This window comes from Bombyx mandarina, chromosome A1 (assembly GCF_030267445.1).
Source record: "Bombyx mandarina strain Sakado chromosome A1, ASM3026744v2".
Taxonomy (NCBI): Eukaryota; Metazoa; Arthropoda; class Insecta; order Lepidoptera; family Bombycidae; genus Bombyx; species Bombyx mandarina.
Window position 1 is genome coordinate 15,482,499 of NC_143234.1, and position 23,687 is coordinate 15,506,185.

The window sequence follows — 23,687 nt, forward strand, 5'->3', positions numbered from 1 at the left end:
TGTATAGGTATAATATACATAGGGCGCTTCTACTATTACGTTAATAGAAGTTACTAATGATGTAAACTTCTTACTTGAAATTATCAGTCTTAAGTTGATGTCATTGAAAATCTGTTTTATTAGTTATTTGTCAATGTATCTAATGTAACTAAAACAAATTTTACTGTTAATTTTTTACTTATTAAAACCTTATATTCATTAAAGGTTTTCTCTTATTACAAATAATAAAATTTATTCTATACTTGACTGTAACATTCGGAAGTTTACTTGTTAGATGGGTAGAATCTTTTGATTTTCCGTTACCGACATATTATTAATACTAAGACAAGGACAGGCAGATATGGGGAAGTATAGTACATCAACTGGTCAACATTTCAAACTACAACGACCTTCAGCAATGAAGAGACCGACTCAGAAGCAGAAGAAGAAGTGAACATAAGTTAATGACTTGAAAGGCTTATTTAGCGTATAGTGTGTACTGTTTATAATTAATTCTAGAAACACTGTCTAGCGCAACAGTGAGTAATTCATTTACGTTTATGTTTATTTCCAACATTAACCATATTTCTTTTGAGTTTTCCCTTCCGCAGTCCTGGCTTTTTTTGCACTTTTTCGGTCAACATTAAATTATGTTATAAAAACATGAAAAATCGGGTTTCGGAATAGCTATTTAATATAAACGAAACAATTTATTTTCAGTTTGTTATAAAATCATAAATGAGCAAAACATCCACACAGAACTAAGAACGTTTAACATTCACTAAAATCAACTCAATGTCAACGTCAACATACATTAACGTCATTCAACTTCAACTTTAAAAGGACGTAACTGACCTTGTTTGAAGACTTTGAAGTTGTTTGTCGCGTTTTACATCACCTGGAAAATAACAAAAATATATTTATAATATTGAGTACAAAGCTGACAAGTAAACTTGTTAACTAAGGATATAAAATCTGTATACAAGTGAATATTAAAATGAAGTGAAAATAAATGATAAAATGCCACCCACAATACAAACAGGTGAAGCAGAAAGGGATAAACGTCCAACAAGGACCGGAGAGAGGAGGTTAGTTTATAGCATTTTGACAGATAATAATAATATTAAACACATAAGTTAACTCCTCACTTCTTTTATTAGGTCAGAGCTGCTAACTAAAGTGAAATATTGTAACACACTGCCTGACATACCGTTTGACTTGAAATTCATAACGTACCCATTTCCTTCGACGCGCTTCGTACAGTACAATCCGACCTCTTTAGAGAAAAGCTATCGCTATGAAGTTCTCACAGAACATGATCTGGGAGTGCACATAGATTTGATCAACCGAGATATATACCAAGGAGATGGTAATGCACCATTGGATCCTGCAGACGAGAAGTTGCTTGAAGATGATGTCCTCACGCCCCAAGATTCAAAGAGATCCCGTCATCATGCCAAAAATGTTTCATGGTTACGTCGTTCAGAATATATATCTACGGAAGCTACTAGATTTCAGCCTCAGTCCATGGAAAAGGTGAAGTAGTAAAATAATCAAGTTACTTTAATATAACAGAAAGAATTGTGGAAAGTGTTTAGTACCACTTAAACCACACTGGTAATTCTAGGTTATCCTTCCATTTATTTAGTGAATAAAGGAGCCGGAACCATTTAATTTGTTAAAAATGTTTTCTGAGTTTTATAAATACAATTTAATTTGGTTGTTGATGATGAGAGCTTCCTGGTTTTAAATGGTTACCAACGCCCATAGAAATCATGAAGTAAATGCTATCATCCACCTTGAGTCAAGAGATCAAAGTTTCAATTGTGTTGTGTAATGGATGTCTGTCCTGCTAACTGGTACACAAAGTTGCTTTGTGCCAAAATCAGAAGGATGATAGTATCTACCTATGAGAATTACCGTAGAAACAACTGCAGTCATCACTTCCTTTTACTTTGTCTTTGAGATTGGTCTGAAGACTTATTATGACTTCTGACATGTTACAGGTGGAAGCCAAAGTGGGTTATAATGTTAAAAAGATATTTAGTGAAGAAACACTATATATGGATAGAGAAAGTCAAATCAAAGCTATTGAAAAGACATTTGAAGACAACAAGAGACCTATAGAGAAGCATTACAGCAAACCTGGTGTGACCCCAGTGGAAGTAATGCCAATATTTCCTGATTTTGACATGTGGAAATATCCCTGTGCTCAGGTTATATTTGATTCAGATCCAGCACCCGCTGACAAGAATTTCTCAGGACAAATGGAGGCCATGTCACAAGCTATGATTAGGTGGGTTCTATGTATTAACATATTGATGGGGTATCAAAGTAAAAATATGGAAAAAGTACTGATGCTGAAAGCAGATCAAACTACCTAATACTTAAAAATACACCATGCTACACATTCTCATAAAAAAATGCTTAATAATTTTTTTTTGAACACGGCAATGTTTTGCTGTTATGCATCTATGTGTATATCCTTGCTGTAGTGCTAAAATAAAGGACAAACTGACACATTATTAGGTTACAGATTGTATTGTAGTTTAAATTATCTACAGTAAGCTACATCTTTCTTTGTAACAGTATATATTTATTATATTATTTTATTATATTTATTTATTATTATTATAAAATTTTGTTATTTTCGCAAAAAGTAATGCACCTACAACATGACTCTCTACACCACCCTTGCTTCACTGGTAGTGAATGTCTCAGGCATTAAGTCTGCCATTGTGCTTTTGTGCATGAAGTTGAATAAATAAATATATTACTATCATAAATTGATTGTATAAAATAATACATGTAGTTTAAAAACTAAAAAAACACTTCAAGAGCAGACTGACCTAACAATGAATATTTTTTTTATCTTATTGATACTGATCAAAAAAGTAGAGAAAAGTTGTAAATTTATTGTAATGTCATCGTTCCTTAATGTATATTATGCTTTCAAGTTCATTAGATGTCTTAAAGTTACTGAAAATGACATTCAAAGATTCTGTTACATAGCAACAAAAATACATAGATGCCAAGGCAAAAAAAAGAACTTAAAATGAAAGAATCGACAGTGGAACCTTTCATGATTTCAAAAATATCAATTATATAAATACTCGTTTTCAGAGGTGTGATGGATGAAAGTGGTGAACAGTTCGTGGCTTATTGTCTTCCCACTGAGGAAACAATACAGAAGCGTCGTCGTGATGTCAATGAAAACATACCATACATGGACGAGGACACCTATGAGTATAAAATGGCTAGAGAATACAACTGGAATGTTAAAAGCAAAGCCTCTAAAGGCTATGAAGAGAATTACTTTTTGGTGAGTCTGTGTGTTGGTTTTGGATAGCATTTGTGTTGTCTCTTGATAATTACTGGCTTACTAATTTACTGGTGGTGAGACCTCTTGTGAGTGCGCGGGTAGGCACCACCACCCTGACTATTTCTGCCATGAAGCAGTAATGCGTTTCGGTTTGAAGGGTGGGGCAGCCGTTGTAACTATACTTGAGACCTCAGAACTTATATCTCAAGGTGGGCGGCGCATTGACGTCGTAGATGTCTATGGGCTCCAGTAACCACTTAACACCAGGTGGGCTGTGAGCTCGTCCACCCATCTGAGCAATAATAAATAAAATAAAAATAGTTTTTTTGTTTAATTTGATCTTTTAATTTCATTTAAATCAAACAAATTCTATTTTAATTTTGATTTTAATTTATTGAGATTATAGTTATTTCAAAATCACATTTTCTCCATACGTTTCCATACCTATGTATGTTACGCAACAGGTGGTGCGTAATCACTGTGTTTACTACAATGAATTGGAAACGAGAGTTCGTCTGTCGAAACGTCGAGCCCGCGCTGGAGCAGCTGCACAAGCCCCGACCAGGCTGGTGGTCACGCATCGTCCTCTCAGTAGCACCGAACATCGTATGCTGAGACTTAGAGAGAAGCAACTTGAGCCTCCACAAGTAAGATACCTATAAACATACTAACATGCTTATACATACTAGCTTAAAAATAATAATTCATACCCACAGAAAGCTACACTGGCACTTATTCGCACCATGTGAGCGAAGTTGCAGCTATTTAATGATAAATCTCAATTAAATTATTCGAAAAGTTATCTGTCACTTGTATAAAATTTGTTTATAATAGGATGAAGACGAGGAGGAGGAGGAAGAAGAAGATGAAGAAGAAAAGCAGGAACAGAGCGGCGAGAAGGAAAGGTAATCATTTGAAACAGTTACAGTTTGTTCTTATAAATATGATGATGATGATGATGAACAAGCCTGTCTGAGTACCTGCAACCATTCTGCCTATTTCTAGCACGAACTGAAGTCATGAATTCCAGTTTTAATAGTAGGTCAACTGTCTTGTAATAAAACTGATACTTGAATCTCTTATACAATACTAGCTGTACCTGTCCGCTTTGCTGGAAATTTAAAATTAACATTATTATTTCTCACCCCCCCCAAAGATTCTCATCGCCCCCGCAACTGGTGTAAGGAGTCCAACGCTTATATAGATATTGGCCTATCCATAAGTACAATGACATGTATTTTCTACATGGATACCAAGTTTCAAGTCGATCTGTTGCATGGTTCATATATTAGTATAGATTAAATCAATCTGAATAACCCATTCTTAAAAGCAGTATTTTTATTAGAATTTCTATTATTAAAAATGTGATTTAATTACACATACACCATAAGATAGCATAGCCTGTTTAAATTCTAAGTTAATTTCACATCAATAGGTCTCGTTCCCGTTCAAAATCGGGTTCGAAGTCTCCTCGTGGCTCCGAGAAGTCCAAAGGCTCGGGCAGGTCCAGGTCGCCGTCACGCGAGAAGTCGAAGTCGCGTTCGAGGTCAAGGAGTCGTTCTCGGTCCGCTTCCGGCTCTAGGAACTCAAGATCTCGTTCAGGATCGGCACGTTCTCGTTCACCGAGGTAAACAACATTTTACATATCGACGCTTGAAAGGCAAACGTGACTAAGCGACAATGCGTGAACAGTAGACTAATTTAAAATTGAAATACCTGAAAAAAAAAGGGTGCGTGTACTTATGTACGCGCGTAAGAAGTTATACTTTATTATTTTTTATTTTTTTTATAAATACTATACTTTTATTAAAAAATAATTATAAATATGTAATAATAAATATTTAACGTTAATAATTTAATAATATTTAGTATGATTATATTAAATAATAATTTTGTCATTTATATTACTAAAAAATTAATGCTAATAACACTTTTTTTTTACGAGTGTACATGCGCGAAAGTTCACCTGCGGCTATTTCAGACTCGCCAAGTTACGTCGGTCGTATTGTAATGAGCGATTTAGTGGGCAACTTCATTCTGTTAATTTTGTGTCACGGTGCGCGCGCATCTTAAAATTTCACTCTCATCAATTTTTCATAACGCGCCTAAAGAAGTATAACTTCAAAAATCTATTTTAACGAATCTAGCTGTAGGATTGGAATTATTTTAATAGACCTAGAAATATATTTTTTTGCTCAGCGAATATGGTTATTGCCTATCATTTATGTACAAAGCAGTTATTGTCGCTTAGTCACGTTTGCCTTTCAAGCGTCGATATGCAACAAGTAATTTGGGGCCGTCAGCGCAAAAGTGGCCTAACCAACAATTAACATAATCATGTCTATAATTATGTATTGAAATTTATTTAAAATATAATAAATTCGGATACAAAACCGGCCTATCCATAGTTTCACCTATAGATAACAGATGGCTTTGTAAACATTATTTTTGCGCGTCTTGTTTTTTTGCCTACTCAAATTCAAATTCATAAAAACTTAAACCTCATTGCTCCATAAAAACTATGGTAAGGTTAGGCCACTTTTGCTTACTTAAAAATAGTTACTGGTTATCGTCGAGTAATAAGATATCGATCACTGACTGACTGAAATCCATATTTAGTATCGTTTCCTGTATTACATTAGCTCTTCTGTCTTTGTAATCGGTATTTTAGATTTTAGTCTAGGTGTTTTTTTTTTTCATAAAACATCATGTGAATTTTTGAGTACCTATATAGTACATGTGTATTTTTTTTTCATTGTTTAAGTGGTTAATGGGGCCCGTAAACATGGAGAATCTACACGTGTGGGCTCACACCCTACTTCAAGCAATTACTCTATACATTTTTGTGAATTTGATATTTGTTGTACAATGTTAAAGTCGTTTGTGAACATATCCGCTTAAGATGATTCTCATAAATTTATTTTCATTTAATATCAGTAGAGATGAGGCCTATAAAATCAAAGGTAGCTAAATCCAAGTCAATGATTATCTAGAAGATTGCACAAAGTGGGAATGAGTTGCTCGCTCCAGGCATTTCAATATTGTAGTAATTGTTACGTTATATTACTCATTGTAAAAAAATCATATTTAAAAAAAAGAATCTAATATTAAAAAATAAATAAATAATAATTTCATATGTAAAAAAAAAGACATGCCCGCTGAGTTTCTTGCCAATTCTTCTCAGGACGGAGGCTAGTTCTTGCGAATTGGCGGTAGTTTTTTTTTGACGTTCAACAAGTATGTACTTTCATTTATGTAGAATAAAAATTTTTGATTTGATTTGATTTCAAGTCTGTCAAATATTCAGGTAAACTATAAAAATCGGCCCTAAACACGTCATTACGGATCCTTCCGATCCATCGAAGTACTGCTTTTGCTAGGGCCAGTGTTAGCAACACTCCCGGTTTGAGAAGCTGAAATAACTTTCTTAATTTTAAAGCAGATTTATAAAGAATGAGAATATTACTAATCATCTGAATTTTAAATGATAAAACTTCGTTTATTAGTACTTAGTACAGAATAAAAAAAAAAAATTAAACTGAATTTGTTAGAGATTTAGCTGCATTTGTTATAACATGAAAACACTAAAGCGTGTCCAACTAACTAAACAAGATAGCGCCATTGTTAATCCATTTTACGACGTTAAGACGTTTAGCTGCCTTTGATTTTATAGGCCTCAGATATTCAGTGATGGAGTGATGTGTAAAATGCCTCTTTCCCTTCGAATCACTTCAATTATTATTATTTTTTGCAGATCTGGTTCAGAGCGTTCTCGTTCGCGTTCAAAGTCTGGTTCGAGGGCGTCTTCAAGAGCCAGTTCCAAGAGCGGGGCGGGCTCTCGCGCCAGTTCCGCTTCGAGAGGATCCCGTGCTACTTCTAAAGCTAGTGATAAAGTAAATGACATTATTTTTACACGCTGTAGTGGTAGGCAGCGGCTTGGCTCTGCCCCGAGCATTGCTGAAGTCCATGGGCGACGGTAACCACTCACCATCAGGTGGGCCGTATGCTCGTCTGCTTACAAGGGCATTAAAAAAAAAACGCTTTATATTAGCTTCACTTGTATGTATGTTTGTAACTGACTCCTTTAGACGCGATTTTGACGCCACTTTAAACGCCCAGATTTCATTCAAACTTTGTAGATTTATCGAGGACCGATGACAATACACTAATTTGATAAGATTATAAGAACTTAGAACTTAGACCTTAGAACTTAACTCGACGTGGGTGGCGCATTTACGTTGTAGATGTCTATGGGCTCCAGTAACCACTTAACACCAGGTGGGCTGTGAGCTCGTCCACCCATCTAAGCAATAAAAAAAAAAAAACTTCCAGGGCTCGAAAGCCAGTTCCCGGGCGTCATCGCGGGCCAGCAAACGTTCCTCTCGCGCATCGTCCCGGGCCTCGCGAGCTTCTTCGAGAGCTTCAGGTTCCAAAGCTTCATCCAGAGCTAGCTCTAGAAGGAATTCGGGATCGGCGAGCGGCTCCGAAAAGTCTCGAAGTCGCTCGCGTAGTGGTTCGAAACAGGTTGGTCCTTTGTTAATTGGTGACTAATAGTACATTTTTAAGGCTGGCTTATCCTATCCTGGTGAAACTGGAAAGGCCTCAGAGCCACCAGTAATCCTTCAGTCATAAATAAAGATGATATTAGTAGTAGATTTATCTTATCTTTATATTATCTTTTATTATTATTATTTTTTATTTTTATTTATACTTATTATACACAAAAAGAAAATACAATAAAAACAGATTTAAAGAATGTCTAAATATTATGTACAAAGGCGACATGAGTTTTCTTCCAGCAAACCATTAGCAGAGAGAAATACGATGTACCTAGTCAGGTCATAAATTCTGTCACATGTTTAATGTAAAATAATTGAAACAAGTTTATTCATTATGTAACCATTCATATACCAAAATGAACTTAACAAAACATAGATTCTTATGACACTAAAGTTTATTCAAAATGACCTGCGTGATTTTGAATACAGGCCTTCAATCTGCGCGGCCAGTCGTCTATCGCAGCACAAACGAAGTCCATGTCAATATCGGCGGCTGCCTTAATCAAGGATGTCTTGAGTGACTCCAAATTGGGATGAGGCTTTGAGCACGCCTTTTCCTCCAAGTGTTGCCATATCTTGTAATCTAACGGATTCAAATCTGGACTGGAGGAGGGTCAGTCTTCGTGCCGGATGAAGTCGATTTCACGCGCCGCCAGCCAGTCTTGTGTGCTCTTCGCTCTATGAGCTGGCGCCGAATCTTGTTGGAATACCCAGTGCCTGTTATTGAACATGGTATGAGAAACAGGTTCCACAAGGTTCGTCAGGACTGTATTTTGATACACAACTGCATTCGTTTTTACACCTTTCTCACAAAAATGTACCTCTGTTAAGCCCCAATAAGAAACTCCCAACCATACCATGAGCGAGGATGGAAAATGACCTCGTTGGACAAGCGGAATACGGTTGCTCGCTTCTTCACTACTGTGTGCGTACACCTTATCATTTTGTTTGTTGTAGCTCTCTTCTACGGTAAAAATTTTTTCATCCGAAAAAAGAATTTCCCGATATTTTTTTCCCGCGTACCGTTTCAACAAAGCGCGGCATCTCTTCAGTCTCAGGTCCATTAGACGAGCATTCAAACGATGTCCTGTTTTTCTTCGATATGCCCGAAGTCCTAAGTCTTAATTTAACACCCTTTTCACCGTGGTTCTGCTTAACCCCATCTGAAGGGCCAACAGTTTCTGCTTACGTTTGGGATTTCTTTGAATTCGCGCCTTAACAGCTTTTATCACTGCTGGAGTCCTAACAGACCGAGGGCGACCACTTCTTGACCTGTCATCTACACTAGAGTTTTCATTGTATCGTTTGATGGTACGATAAATGAATCTTTTGGTTATATTCAAATTTTTCAGTATGTTAAAAATTTGAATTGGCGCGTAACCGCAACAATGCAACGCAATAACTGCAACACGGTCTTCTTTAAGCGTCCACTCCATATTTAAAAATGAGTAAAATTCTAAAAGTATACATTTTTTATTTTCATGAACAATTCGAAATTCGAATTCAATAAACTTTTTTGTGGCCAGCATTCTAAAAGAAAAGTTTTTACTGTGTGACAATACTTATGACCTGACTAGTTATAAGTTATACGTGAAGCAAAAACTTTCTACCCCTTTTTACGAAAATCGCGCGGACGGAGGAGTATTAAATTTTCCTCACTTATAGAGAATATAGAGAAGGAGTGCAGAATCTTAATATTTTTTTAATACTGCATATAAAATGATTAAATGAATTAAAAAAAAACATTACACACACTAGCATGGTCAAATTGAGAATAGATTAATACTGTATGTCTTTAATATTATTTGTCGAAATCTGTGATTGAAGAAATATATCAGTCTTTGACAATAGAACCCTATGTTCTAATTTATGATTTCATTCATTCATTCATTTAATACATGTTGCTGATATGTTAGCTGTAGAGCGGCAAGAAGATTGATTATATTTTTATTGATTAAATAATTTCTTTAATTTCCCAGGGTTCACGTAGTGGGTCAGCGTCGAGTGCATCGTCAAGACATAGTGGTTCTGACTGAAAGAAGAATATGTCGGATATACTTTAACATTGACACGACCTTGTGTTTTAAACATTTATGTAATTTATCCCGAATAAAATATCCAAAAAATAACGGAAATCCTTTTTTATTTTATTAGTAATGAAAACGGGCCACGCTTTTCTGTGTTACTACTACAATATAACGATCTTTTTTAAGGCGATGTCGTGCCTGTATTAATGTCGGTGGCAAACAATTTGATCATTTACTGTAAGTCTAATAATGCAATAAATGTAAAATCGTTTGTGCCATTTGTTTCGTTTTTCAAGAACTTCACAAGTAATTCATTTTGGCACAGTAAACATTATTATCAAGAACAATTTATTAAATTACTTCTTATTTAGAAATAGAACTATTTTGTTGTCTAGTTTACTTGGAGTATTCATACCATTTGGAATCTTCGATAGTTACGTCAATTTATAAAAAACAATAGTAATTTTTTACCCCACGATGCTGAAATTAAAAATCTTTCAAAATTATTAATAAAAATAAATTTTGATAGATTTTTGTGTATAAACTACGGGCATTTGGGATTTTTAAGGGTTGTAGTGGATAGTAGTGCAACTTGCCGATACAAAAAAAAAACAAATATTGAAAAACTGTGGTCATGGTAGTTAAAAAATTAAATATCGTATAGGGTGTCAATTGTCGAAGGATTTACATTTGTTTTCTGTAATTAAAACATTGAGTTTTTTTTTCTGTACCTAGTAGTTATGAACAGACCCACCCTCTGTTTCCCTCATAACGTTGAATTAGGGACACGTTGTATATAATAATATACATATATGTGTGTATATTTGGTATAGGACAAAGCTATAATCGTCTTTCTCCAGTACATATTTACAGTATTTTTAAGAAGATTTTAGTACGGACAGCTATTGTCTACGATGCCTTTGCCAGGCCATCGCACTGAAAAAATGTTTCTATTTTGCCTTTCAAAAAGTTACTTGATTTAGTATTCATGATTATTATTATTAATATTATTTTTTTGCTTAGATGTGTGGACGAGCTCACAGCCCACCTGGTGTTAAGTGGTTACTGGAGCCCATAGACATCTACAACGTAAATGCGCCACACACCTTGAGATATAGTTCTAAGGTCTCAGTATAGTCACAACGGCTGCCCCACCCTTCAAACCGAAACGCATTACTGCTTCACGGCAGAAATAGGCGGGGCGGTGGTACCTAACCGTGCGGACTCACAAGAGGTCCTACCACCAGTTATATATATTTTAGCACCAGCAAATTATAATTTTGCGGGTTTGATTTTTATTGCTCGATGTTATTCCTTCACCGTGGAAGTCAATCGTGAACATTTGTTGAGTACGTATTTCATTAGAAAAATTGGTACCCGCCAGCGAGATTCGAACACCGGTGCATCGCTCGATACGAATGCACCGGACGCCTTATCCTTTAGGCCACGACAACTTCTATTAGGTAAGTAATCATTCAGAAAGATATGTCTGAGTGCTAAATATTAAGTGTACTATATACGGTACTAACCAATTGGTTAATCAAGAGGCAAAATTATCAGCGTTTGTGAGATACGACTTGACACTAGATAGAGAACGAAAAAAGAATAACGTTTCACATAGGAAAGTATCAAACGGACGAAATGAAAATGAGGTTGTTAAGAGAGTGTTAACTATGAATGTGGAAGGATTTAGAGGAAGAGGTAGACCTAAGAAGAAATGGATGGATTGTGTGAAAGACGATATGGGTAGGAGGGGAGTGAGCGAAGAAATGGTATATGATAGAAGAGTATGGAAGGAGAAAACATGTTGCGCCGACCCCAGGTGACTCGGAGAAGGGCAGGATAATGATAGGAAGGTACCAAACCTATACTTTCTACACAAAGTGAAATTAAAACAACATTCTTTATTAGTGGAATATTTATTGGATTACATGTTAAAAAAAATATTGTTCCCATTATTATACACTCAAATGCGAAGATAGTTTCGTATTATGCATTTGTCATTTTTAGAATTGTGATAGATTACATTAGTTAAACTATAATAATTACATAACTATTAATTTGTCAAAATATTATATAACTTAGTTTAAAATGTTACATCAGTTTATTATTATCTTTATCGTTTCTGATGCCAAAGCGAGCGACCTTGCGCTGATTATTTAATTTGATCTCTTTTAATAATACAATCAAAACATTGATGAATCATTATTTATATATTTGTGTAATATAATATACACGTTCAAAATACATATAGTATTTTTTTGTACAAAATCTATTTTTTTTCAGAACATATTATTAATATGAAAATGCGTTTTATTCTTTCAGTGTATTTCGTAATTATTTCTTAGTAATTAGCACCGAATCCACTTAGATTATAATTAACACAAGGGCTCTGACAATTTTACTTCTATGCTGTTTGTTCGGTTTAATTTTAGAAAATACTTAACAGTACTGAAATTATCTAGCTTAGTATTATTATTATTTTTTTACCTTTGTAGGCAGACGAGCGTACGGCCCACCTGATGGTAAGTGGTTACCGTCGCCCATGGACTTTAGCAATGTCAGGAGCAGAGCCAAGCCGCTGCCTACCGAAAGTATTAGTGTAATAGTGCTCATGAATATGATGACGTCATCAGTGCTAGTTACCAAATATCGGGCAAATACCGGCTTTGTTGTTATTGCATACGAAGCAAAATACTATCTATATAATTTAAGAAGATACTATCTTATTTCCAATGTCGTGTAATATGATTTTTTTTTGTTGTAAAACACATTTTCGCTACCAATGCATGTATCAAGCCATACGAGATTCAAAAATATTTTTCTATTTTTGTCAGCGTACAAGTAAAAGCGCTAATTAAATTTTAAGCAAGCTTGTAGATGTAACAATTATTATTTTAATCTCTAGTTTCTTAAACTTACATCATAATTGTAATTTCACTATTATGTAGTGTAAAACCTTATTGAGTCCACATATCGACAGATAATTGTCTATTTAGAGGGGGCAATTTCATTCGTAAATTTTTTTAATGTAAATTTTATGGAGCACCACAATATTGACTAGGCACATTCAGAGAAGACCTCTAAACACCACCACTAATATGGTACCGTTTATTTAGGTATTTTTTTATATATTTGTTGTTTTTAGAGTTAGTTCAACGGAACTTGAAATTCCTATAAAGGTAATATAATGGACGAAAATTAATCATAAGAGTTACGTACGGAATTTTTGAAATTCATAATTAATAAGATGCATTGCAAAGTTTTCAAGTCATGTATATTATTATTGGAAAGTTTTACTGTCATTATTTACTATTTATATGAATATTATTATATATTTAAACACTTTTATTGCTGAGAATTTTTAATTCAAAACTAAAATGTAAAGGTCACTAATATAAAAACATATTTAATGATAATTCAAAGGTCCAATAAAGAGCATTGTAATGAAGTAATGTAAAATTGTAAATATTAGTTTAGTTAAAATGAGAATATAGTAGTCTTCATTTGAAAAAAATAGATTAGTTTCATGAAACTGTGAATGATAGCAGAATATATTAATTATTTTTTGAGATTAGAAGTTTTAGACTACCTAATTTTAATTCTACAAAATATTTTTTCAATATTACTTAGTAATAAATAATAAAATAGATAATTTCTATGTAGTGTTGAAAACAGCATTAGTATTTCTTAAATTTGACATAGATTAAATGCATACGAGTGACCTAGCAAAGACAGTTTTTTATACAGGGTGTAAGAAAACCGTTCTCGAAGTAGGAAAATAAATAAATAATATTTCGTTTACAATATCTCTTTATAAATAAATACGCAAAACATTTTTTACACAACAACACAACTTTAGACAAATCATTTTTTTTCTCTGTCAAATGTTTTTTTTTGTTTTCACAAACTTTGCTATTCGTTGATTAAAAAATGACTCGAATGAAATGACTTCTTTTCCATCTTTACATGAAAAAATGCCAAACATGAAATGCGAAGACATTATACATACATAAAATGATGAATTTAAATATTGGAGTGTCGATTTATTAGTATAAATAGTCGTCCTTTTACTAAAGTCGCACATCGCGCGTTTGCACAATGAGTATTAAGCTAAATCATTATTTTCGTATGAGATATCTTAGCGCTATAGTGTTATATATAGTGTTGCTCCTGTTTTTATCATACGATAAGAGTTATGCAGTTCTTATAATAGGTATTATTGTATCACCTAGTATTTTTGCTATTTCAAATTACTTGTTTGGATGACTCATGTAAGTAGCTTGGGCTCTAGATAAAGCAAGAACCGCTAGGAAAGTCGACGCTATGGCGGAGTTCCTTTACTCGAATTATTGGACTTCGAGAAGAAAAGCAGTTTAAATGCAACCACCACACTTGATATTAGCAATGTAAATACACTTTTGTGAATTTGTGTATGTATGTATGTATGTATATTATATATATATTTCAATTAACTGGTACACCGTGTGTAATTCCTTTCCAAATGAGTCTTTTCCACCAGATGGTTGCCTGGAAGATATCACTTTTAGCGACAAGACCGCCAATTATACTTTTTTTTGTATTTAATGTTTCGAATTGTTTTGTTGGTGTACAATAAAGAATACTCTCACTCTCTCACACACCGTGATCACTCGTGAACACTCTTTACGTTACATGCTTACGAGTACAGGAGAACTGTTATGTGCTCCGGTTGACAACGGGTTTCAGTTCCTACTCAACTCCTCGGCGACGATGTCGAGGTAGTGCTGCGTGAAGACAGCTTTGTTGTGCATGACGTACCGCAGCAGGGTCCCGGAGACGTCGGTCAGTTCCCGCGACAACACCGACAGGCCGACGGGTATCTGACGGGATCCCCCGCCGCACACCAGTATGACCTTCAAGAACTCCAGAACTCGTTGACCTGTAACCCATTGTTTTTGTGTGTCACTTTACAATCTTTACAGTGCTGTCAATCTATACTAATATTATAAAGAGGAAATATTTGTTTGTTTGTTTGTATTGAATAGGCTCCGAAACTACTGAACCGATTTGAAAAATTCTTTTACTGTTTAGAAACTACACTATTCCCGAGTGACGTAGGCTATATTATTATATAATCTATTTTAAAAAAAATAGGGATCCTTAATAAAACTCCAATAATGTAACCCAAAGTGTAAAAAAATTACCTAAAATACTCTTTACATCGCGTGCCCTGCAAAAATTATTGATGATAGAAAAAAATAACGACTTTGTAGAGCACATTATTATTTACAAATAGTGTCGCGACAGCATATGTCTAACTATTATAGTTATGCCGCAATAAGTGTTATTTTATTTAAAAAAATAAAACAACGTCAAATATTGTTGAAATTTTTGTTAAAGACCCGAGCGGCTCCGCATCTACCTAGCATGAAATATATGCTATACATGCTTGAAATATATTCTATACATGCATGAAATATATGCTATACATGCTTGAAATATATTCTATACATGCATGAAATATATTCTATACATGCATGAAATATATGCTATACATGCTTGAAATATATGCTATACATGCATGAAATATATGCTATACATGCATGAAATATATGCTATACATGCATGAAATATATGCTATACATGCTTGAAACATATGCTATACATGCATGAAATATATGCTATACATGCTTGAAATATATGCTATACATGCATGAAATATATGCTATACATGCATGAAATATATGCTATACATGCATGAAATATATGCTATACATGCTTGAAATATATGCTATACATGCATGAAATATATGCTATACATGCTTGAAATATATGCTATACATGCATGAAATATATGCTATACATGCATGAAATATATGCTATACATGCTTGAAATATATGCTATACATGCATGAAATGTATGCTATACATGCTTGAAATATATGCTATACATGCATGAAATATATGCTATACATGCTTGAAATATATGCTATACATGCATGAAATATATGCTATACATGCTTGAAATATATGATATACATGCATGAAATATATGCTATACATGCTTGAAATATATGCTATACATGCATGAAATATATGCTATACATGCATGAAATATATGCTATACATGCATGAAATATATGCTATACATGCATGAAATATATGCTATACATGCATGAAATATATGCCATAGGTTGTTTGGTGAACAATTTTCATTTATTTGTTTATCTTATCGAAATGTGAAGGTGGTTTAAGCGACATCTATATATTGATACGTGAAGCAAAAACTTTGTACGCCTTTTTACGAAAAGCAGGCTGAGGAGTATGAAATTTCCAACACTTATATTCTTTATATGGAGAAGAAGTGCATAATCTTAATTTTTTTTTAATAATTTCGATTAATACGCGATAATTATCTTTGTAATTAAAGGTCCGTTTTATTAGGTATTAGCATCAACAATTCGATATTTTTAATTGAACTTCAATTAAGTTTACTCCATTCAAATATCCGAAAAACTTTTTTTTGTTACGATACGTTTTCCAAATATTAAACTTTAAATGGCTTTCCTGTAAAGTTGCAAAAATGTCGCATATACATAATAGCCTCTCATCCTTCGTTATTTTTTTATGTTATACTCTAATAGATTAATCTAATGTCTTTTTTTCGTAATGACTTCTATTATATGATTATAGATGGCGAAGCCCACTAACAGACAGCTCATTTGGCGGTATGAGAACATATTAAAACAATACATACGGACAATCTCTCTGACTCTATGCTCGGGATCACCCAGGGAGATTATTTGGGTTCGTATGAGTTCCTTCGTCTCTGAGTTCAGCGGAGGCTGGTTCAATTTTTCTAGCAGTTGTTCCGTTGCTAATACAACCTCCTCGGCGACAGATGGCAGCACCGATCTTAGTTCTCTAAATAAAACAATAAATATAAATTTGATTCTATGTCGACTAATTTAATACCCGGTCCTCGTTCAAGGGCTTGACGAGTAAATTAACCCAAAGACACAGCCCACTGAGTTTCTCGCCGGATCTTTTCAGTGGGTCGCGTTTCCGATCCTATAGTAGATTCTGCGACGCACGGCTCTTGCTAGGGCTAGTGTTAGCAACGTCGTCAGGTTTGAGCCCCGTGAGCACACCTACTAGTTAAAGCTACGCTGAAATGGTCTCTCAAGACCATCTAGCTTAGGTAGAAAAAAAACGCAAAATTAATATTGGAGCGCCGTTACGTATATGTAGCACTGGTGTGTTTAGTGCACCGGCAATTTCTTGGATTGACTAAAATCTTTTTATGGTTACGAATAAATATCCAATACAACTAGTATTGGATATTTAGTTAATATCCAATACAACTAGTATTGGATATTTAGTTAATATCCAATACAACTAGTATTGGATATTTAGTTTAGGATAGTATTCGATATTAGTTGTATTGGATATTTATTATTATTTATTATTAAGCCAGGTGTATAAGTGATCAAATTTATAGTGGTCGATCGGACCCTTTCTCTCACTATTACACTTTTTTCTACGTTTAACCCTTTTTCTGTGATGTAGGTCACCGGTGCCCTATGCGGCGCACTGAAGTACTTAAGTCAATTTCTGTTACTAAGCACCTTAAGATTGCCTAACTTTGCCTTCATTTGTTTGTTAATGTATGTTTTAGTCTCTAAGTCTCTTAGAAATAGATTCATTCTCAATATTTTCGAATTCTCTCTATCTCTTTCTTTTTTTTTGCTTAGGTGGTTGGACGAGCTCACAGCCCATCTGATGTTAAGTGGTTACTAGAGCCCATAGACATCTATAACGTAAATGCGTCACCCACCTTGAGATATAAGTTCTAAGGTCTCAAGTATAGTTACAACCGCTGCCCCACCTTTCAAACCGAAACGAATTAACTCAGAATCTACTAGATATTCCGCCACCTTAGTAATAGAAATCGATATAATTACTTCAGTGCGCCGCGTAGTTCAAAGGGTTAAACTACCTACATAATAAAGTTTAGGTTAAAAATAAACAAATTGAATGGTGGATTGGTTGCTCGTAAGCTCAACCCAAGCCTTACGTATCATTGGAGGCCTCGTCGATGATGATGAAAAGCTTCTGTTTGAGGGCTTCCTTGTGTCGCGCGGCGGTGTCGGCGTCGCTGGAGCACGCGGGGCTGGCCAGTAGGAGCGCGGCCGCGCACGACATCCGGTACACCTGCACCCCCAGCTCTGAGAACCGGGGCGCGTCTATGGCCACCGTCTGGAAGCAGCCAGCTCTTTAACCGATGTCAACAGATTTAAACAGCAAAGCCTTTGCTACTATAAAGTTGAGCGTTTCAGCTCGAATTCTGAGGCCAAATATGTCGGAGGAGCCTAAACAGACTGTCCAAGACCGGTGTAAATGGAAGGATTTGATTCGAGCCCTACACCCCAACAGAGGATAATAGGAAATAAAGAAGAGAGAATGAAGAAGAAATAAATATTTGTTACCTCCGGGTACCCTTTACTCGAATCCCACTCCAACAGTTCTAGGTATGCCTTGGCTAAGGTTTGGGCGGTGACGTTCCTGATTATGTTCTGATCAGTGACCGGTATACTGAGATCAGTTTTGTCGATGTGTCGTTTTAACCACTCCCTAGTGTTTTGAAGGCCGTCTGTAACATGTTTATTACTGCAATATAATCTTAAAAGTAATTTAATGATTATTACTAAATACATGAAAACAACTTGGCGGCGCTCGGTGGAGCAGGAGCTAGGGGTCTTGGGCATGATGTGGGAGGAGCTAGAACAGACTGCCCAAGACCGATGTAAATGGGAAAATTTGATTCGAGCCCTATACCCCAGCAGAGGGTAATAGGAAAGAATGATGATGATGATGACATGAAAACAACCATTTATTGGTATGTTAATACAATACGAGGGACCTTCCCAGTTATGTCACAAACGGACCAAAGTTTCAATTTACCAGGACAAATTGACAATTGTTGTTAATTGAATCTATGGAGGGTAGAGGTAAGGAGAAATGTCTCTGTGTGTGAAAAAGTGTCCGTTGAAATCTGCTAAATAAGGTTTAAAAAAAGGCGCTGAAAGATATTAGACAAAGATAGAGAAATATAAAAGGACGAAAAAACTGTGAGGTCTTGTTTATTACACTGTCACTAACTGCTCTAGTCATTAAATATATTAAATTTCCTAACTCAGCATACTTCAATCAGTTAACAACTGCTCAATTCATATCTTACTTACCCTGTGGCTAAGTTAGCGCCAGTCTGGAGGATTTTTGAACTGTTATTTAGTGCTGAAAGTGGGACACCTTTTCAAGCTTCTCCGTATGAGACGGTACTCCTTACCTCTACCCTCCATAATTGAATCACAAAGATTTTTTTCAAGTCATAAACTAAATAATGGATATAGTTTTTTTTTTCGCTTACCCTCTGAAACTTTAAGCATTTCATCAAACTTAGCTCGTTCGTACTGGACACTTTCTTTCTGAACGTGAGGACGGATCATAGTGATCAATGTATTGGCCAGATCTAGCTTCAGTACTTCAAGTGCTTCTAGAATAGCTCGAAAGATCTCTACCTGATTAAAGTATTTTTATACTATGAATATTATAATCGATTTCTATTATGATAAAAATGGCCTAACAGTAAATTGTTCAATGTGGAAAAATCTGAATAAAGATGAGTTTAGACCATAATAGAATTTTAAAGACTAGCATATATTCATAAAAATCTGACATATATTGAAGCCTAATGTAAAACACAATATCAATTTTAATTGTTAAGCTATTGAGGAAATTACGACAAATTTTGTTATCATGAAAAATGTGATATTTCTGTGGTCACTAAGTTATGACAAATAACAATTTTTTTTAAATGTACTGATAAGAAGCAGTCCCTAAGAAAAAAAAAATTGCTTAATTATCAAACCTATTTCATTATTTGTTTATTTTATCAAGTTAACTAAACAAGTTGACTGGTGGTAGGACGTCTTGTGAGTCCGCACGGGTAGGTAGGTACCACCACCCTGCCTATTTCTGCCGAGAAGCAGTAATGCGTTTCGGTTTGAAGGGTGGGGCAGCCATTGGTGGATAAGCCATTTACGGGTTTGATTTTTTAAACACGATATTATTCCTTCGCTGTGGAAGTCAATCGTGAACATTTGTTAAGTACGTATTTCATTAGAAAAGTTGGTACCCGCCTGCGGGACACGAACACCGGTGCATCGCTAGATACGAATGCACCGGACGCCTTAACCTTTAGGCCACGACGACTTCCATGTTATTTGGAGATAGGTCACTAGCTTGCATATTGCTTAAAGGGCGAATAAAGAAAATTCGATCTCATGTCTTCTATACCTTTTCCTGCGTCACAAAGTCGTCCTGTGGACCAACCAACTTGATAGTTTTTCTACTGATATTTAAAACTTACAGTATCGGTGAGTGTAGTAATGTTTTGTATCATTTCATCTCTTGCTGGGGCAGCTAGTTTGGCCATGAGGTCTACAACGAAGTTGGCATATTTCTTAAAGTCCAGACTGTTGGTCTCAGCTTGTTGTTTTATGAAGTCTGCATCTATGACCTCCTCAATCATCTCACGGATGCGGGTATGTCTTGGTAATAATATTGAGAAGAGACCCTAAAATATTTTTGTGATTTTTGGTGTGTGAATTCTTTATTATTATAGTATGACTAGTTGATATGATTTCATTTGTCAATATAATCTATGCACTAAATTACATAACACATTATATGCATTAGGTAATTTTAATTTAGAAATAATTTAACAAAAAAATGAAAAAATGTTATGCACAATTTATTAGAATTGAGGGCAAAGGTAGAGCAAACATGATATTATTCTATCTAGACTAATAAAGACAAGAACAATGCTTCAAATATTTAGTTACTACTTTCAATTACCTCCAATTTTATCAAAATATTTTTATATCGTCATGTACTTACATTGGTAACTAGACTTAAAATCTTAGCTTAATGGCATCACGCTCAGGATAAAGTCATAATTACCTGTTTAACGTCTTCCAGTAATATTAATGCTTGTTTGTATTCAGGAGGATTGGAATTTAGCTGTTCCCTCAAAATGTCAAAGTATGCTCTGTGCATTGTTTCTTTCACCAACTTTTGGTAACTATAACACAACTTTGGCTGTTATACATATTTATTTTAAATTTATGAAGTAATAGTAGTTTATTGAAAACCATTAATACAAACAATTGGTTGCTTATGCAAATAATATGCATTTTTGTAAGTAAATATTGAAATATGGTTTTTCATTTCTGAATGTAATTTTTTTTAAAAATTAAGTATATCACCTGTTGTCTGGAGGATCAAATGGTTCCAACTTAAAATCGTTATCAACAGCAATCTCATGGGCTAAAGCCATGTTTTGCATTCCATGAGCTGCCTTCATAATATCCTCCAATGTCACAAACTGGGGTGGCGATGCTCCTGTGATTGTTGAACCTCTGACTCTGAAGTGGATTGGTTCTCCAGAAAAGTAGCTGCTGTTACTATAACAAAAAAAAAAGTGTTATTTTGAACCTTATATGAAACAAAAAAATGGTATTTGGATTCACTACTATGTGTTACAGAGCTATTGAAAACCCTTTCAATTTAGTCTTTGTGGTATTTCATATATACTTTTATATTGAAATGAAACAGAATATAATTTTCATAAAGGTGTAACCATAGTACAAGGCCATTGAGGTTTAAAACCTACATCTCTGTTTGGATAGAGTAAGTTGCATAGTAATATTTACGGGCTCCATTATCCAATTACTATTTGGTAGGGAATGAGTCATTTGCCCATATACAAATAAAACATTTTCATTATGATAGTAGCGATTGTTTAGTTTATGTAAAACTGTTCTCTTTGTTTAGTTTATTAGCTTAGTTGAACATTAAAGATCTTTCATTGATAATATTAACATAAACAAAACATTTGTTGCAAAGTGTTTTTTTCCCTACATACACTGGTAGCCTTGAGAGGCTATTTCAGTTTCGTCTTGACGTGTAGGTGAGCTCACAGGGCTCAAACCGGAGGTGTTGCTAACATTGGCCCTAGAAAGCGACCCACTCAGAAGATCCGGCGAGAAACTCAGTGGGCTGTGTCTATGGGTTAAAAAAAATTGATGAGGAAGTGATGCAACAATTGTGCGTATGTTTCAACGTTTTATCGCAAAAAAAAGAGCATACCTTGAGGCCATAGGTACTGGTTGGGATGAGGTCCTGTTCGCTTCATTCTGGTCTTTAGAACCGGAACTAGTGGGATTCTCGCGTTCACTCATGACGATATGTTTTTGCACAATGACAATGAGTTTTCGCAGCAAACAATATCCTTACTCCGTATAAGGCCGAGCACTGAAGGCGCAATATCAAAAACTTCGTGTCATTTTATACAAAACCACCTTGAGTCATGCAATTGGTAACATAACCTAAATATTAACTTATTAATGAGAAATAAATTTATAGGGAGAAAATTGCCCGCTATTTTATGTTTCTTTGTAGATTATTAAGGTTAAATATGTGTATATTTAGCCTTAATTACTGATCATTGTTGATAAAACACAGCTGTTTTATGTACTTGTCAATTTCGTTTTTTTTAAGGGATTTTATGACCGGGTAACTAAAACCTTTAGGTCATGTCTTATTTTAATTTATATTCTTATTTTTTTGAAAAATTATAAAATGGAGTGAAATTAAATGAAATAAAGATAATTAATTTGAGACATTAATTAACTGGAATGAAATTAAATGGCATGAGATGAGATGATATGGGATGAAATAATAATATAATCTCAGTAAAACTGATACTGAGACTTTTTCATTGGAGTTTCTGTAGGATCCCGAGAAGTTACATCCAGCGACTTTTTTATTTTCCAACATTTGTGCATTATGCATTTGCACAAATACTAAATTTAGTTAATAAACCACTGTTATTACACATTTAAACCTGAAGAAACACTAAATAGACAAAATGAAACAAATCACACAACTTCACTCCTCGCGTTCCTGCCAAAAAGTCCCCTGGATTAGTATAATATTCACTTTTTTTGTATGCATTTAATTTTATTCTCTTGTATGAAATAGGTTGGGGAAGTTAGGTATCCATACCATTTTTTCGTTATTTATAATCTTATTTTTCTTTTGAATGTTCATTAAAAATTCTAAGCTTTCGAAAAGTAAAAACTAATAGTTACTCAAATACATATTATTATTTTCACGTTACTTGATATTGTTAGATTATTTGGTTAATTACCCACATTTAATTATTTAAAAATGTCCAATTCGTTAAGCTTCAGACGCTCAAGTAATTTTACTTTTTTTCGTTGAAATCAGATTTTACTGTACATTTTGACTTGTTTACTGTATCTTTTTGTTGTTCAACGAAACAAATCTGATAAGGCAACCATGAGGAATGATAATATGTAGGGTAGTATTTTGCCACCACCGGGTTTGGGGTTAGGATGGAGTTCGTACAACTGCCTCGTAAGTACGAATAATGTAACCGTACGAATAGCCAACACGCTGAGGAATATTCCTGAAGTAAAACAGCCCTCGTAAAAGCTACACAAATTTTGACTGTGGGGCTAACAAAAGCACCACTCCTTCTCTTCCCGTGGGTGTCGTAATGGGCAATTAAAACTCACCAAAGAAATGGGGCAGCGTATTCTAAGTATTGCTTCAGCGTACCGGGATCACCAATCGGCTATTATTATTGCTAAGGTGGTATGGCGGTAAGCCTCTACAAGTAGATACCATGATCCTGATTATTTCTGTCGCGAAGCTGTCAACCGTTAT

At 34.7% G+C, this 23,687-nt stretch overlaps 2 protein-coding genes across 2 annotated transcripts; one reads left to right on the forward strand and one right to left on the reverse strand.

The window, feature by feature from the left end:
- The first annotated feature begins 795 nt into the window (after nt 1-795).
- On the forward strand, nt 796-10,011 carry atms (RNA polymerase II-associated factor 1-like protein antimeros). Its single transcript, XM_028170482.2, has 10 exons — nt 796-1,067; nt 1,140-1,515; nt 1,986-2,275; nt 3,103-3,301; nt 3,766-3,948; nt 4,136-4,206; nt 4,737-4,928; nt 7,056-7,194; nt 7,634-7,825; nt 9,840-10,011. The coding sequence occupies exons 1-10, from the start codon at nt 1,000-1,002 to the stop codon at nt 9,894-9,896; spliced, it is 1,767 nt and encodes a 588-aa protein (XP_028026283.1). The 5' UTR covers nt 796-999; the 3' UTR covers nt 9,897-10,011.
- A 1,776-nt stretch (nt 10,012-11,787) lies between these two features.
- On the reverse strand, nt 11,788-22,495 carry LOC114252601 (T-complex protein 11-like protein 1). Its single transcript, XM_028187153.2, has 9 exons — nt 22,083-22,495; nt 21,200-21,397; nt 20,895-21,015; nt 20,302-20,508; nt 19,300-19,450; nt 18,359-18,522; nt 17,947-18,128; nt 16,627-16,793; nt 11,788-14,808 (listed from the first exon to the last, which is right to left on the reverse strand). The coding sequence occupies exons 1-9, from the start codon at nt 22,172-22,174 to the stop codon at nt 14,612-14,614; spliced, it is 1,479 nt and encodes a 492-aa protein (XP_028042954.2). The 5' UTR covers nt 22,175-22,495; the 3' UTR covers nt 11,788-14,611.
- Between the last annotated feature and the right edge of the window lie 1,192 nt (nt 22,496-23,687).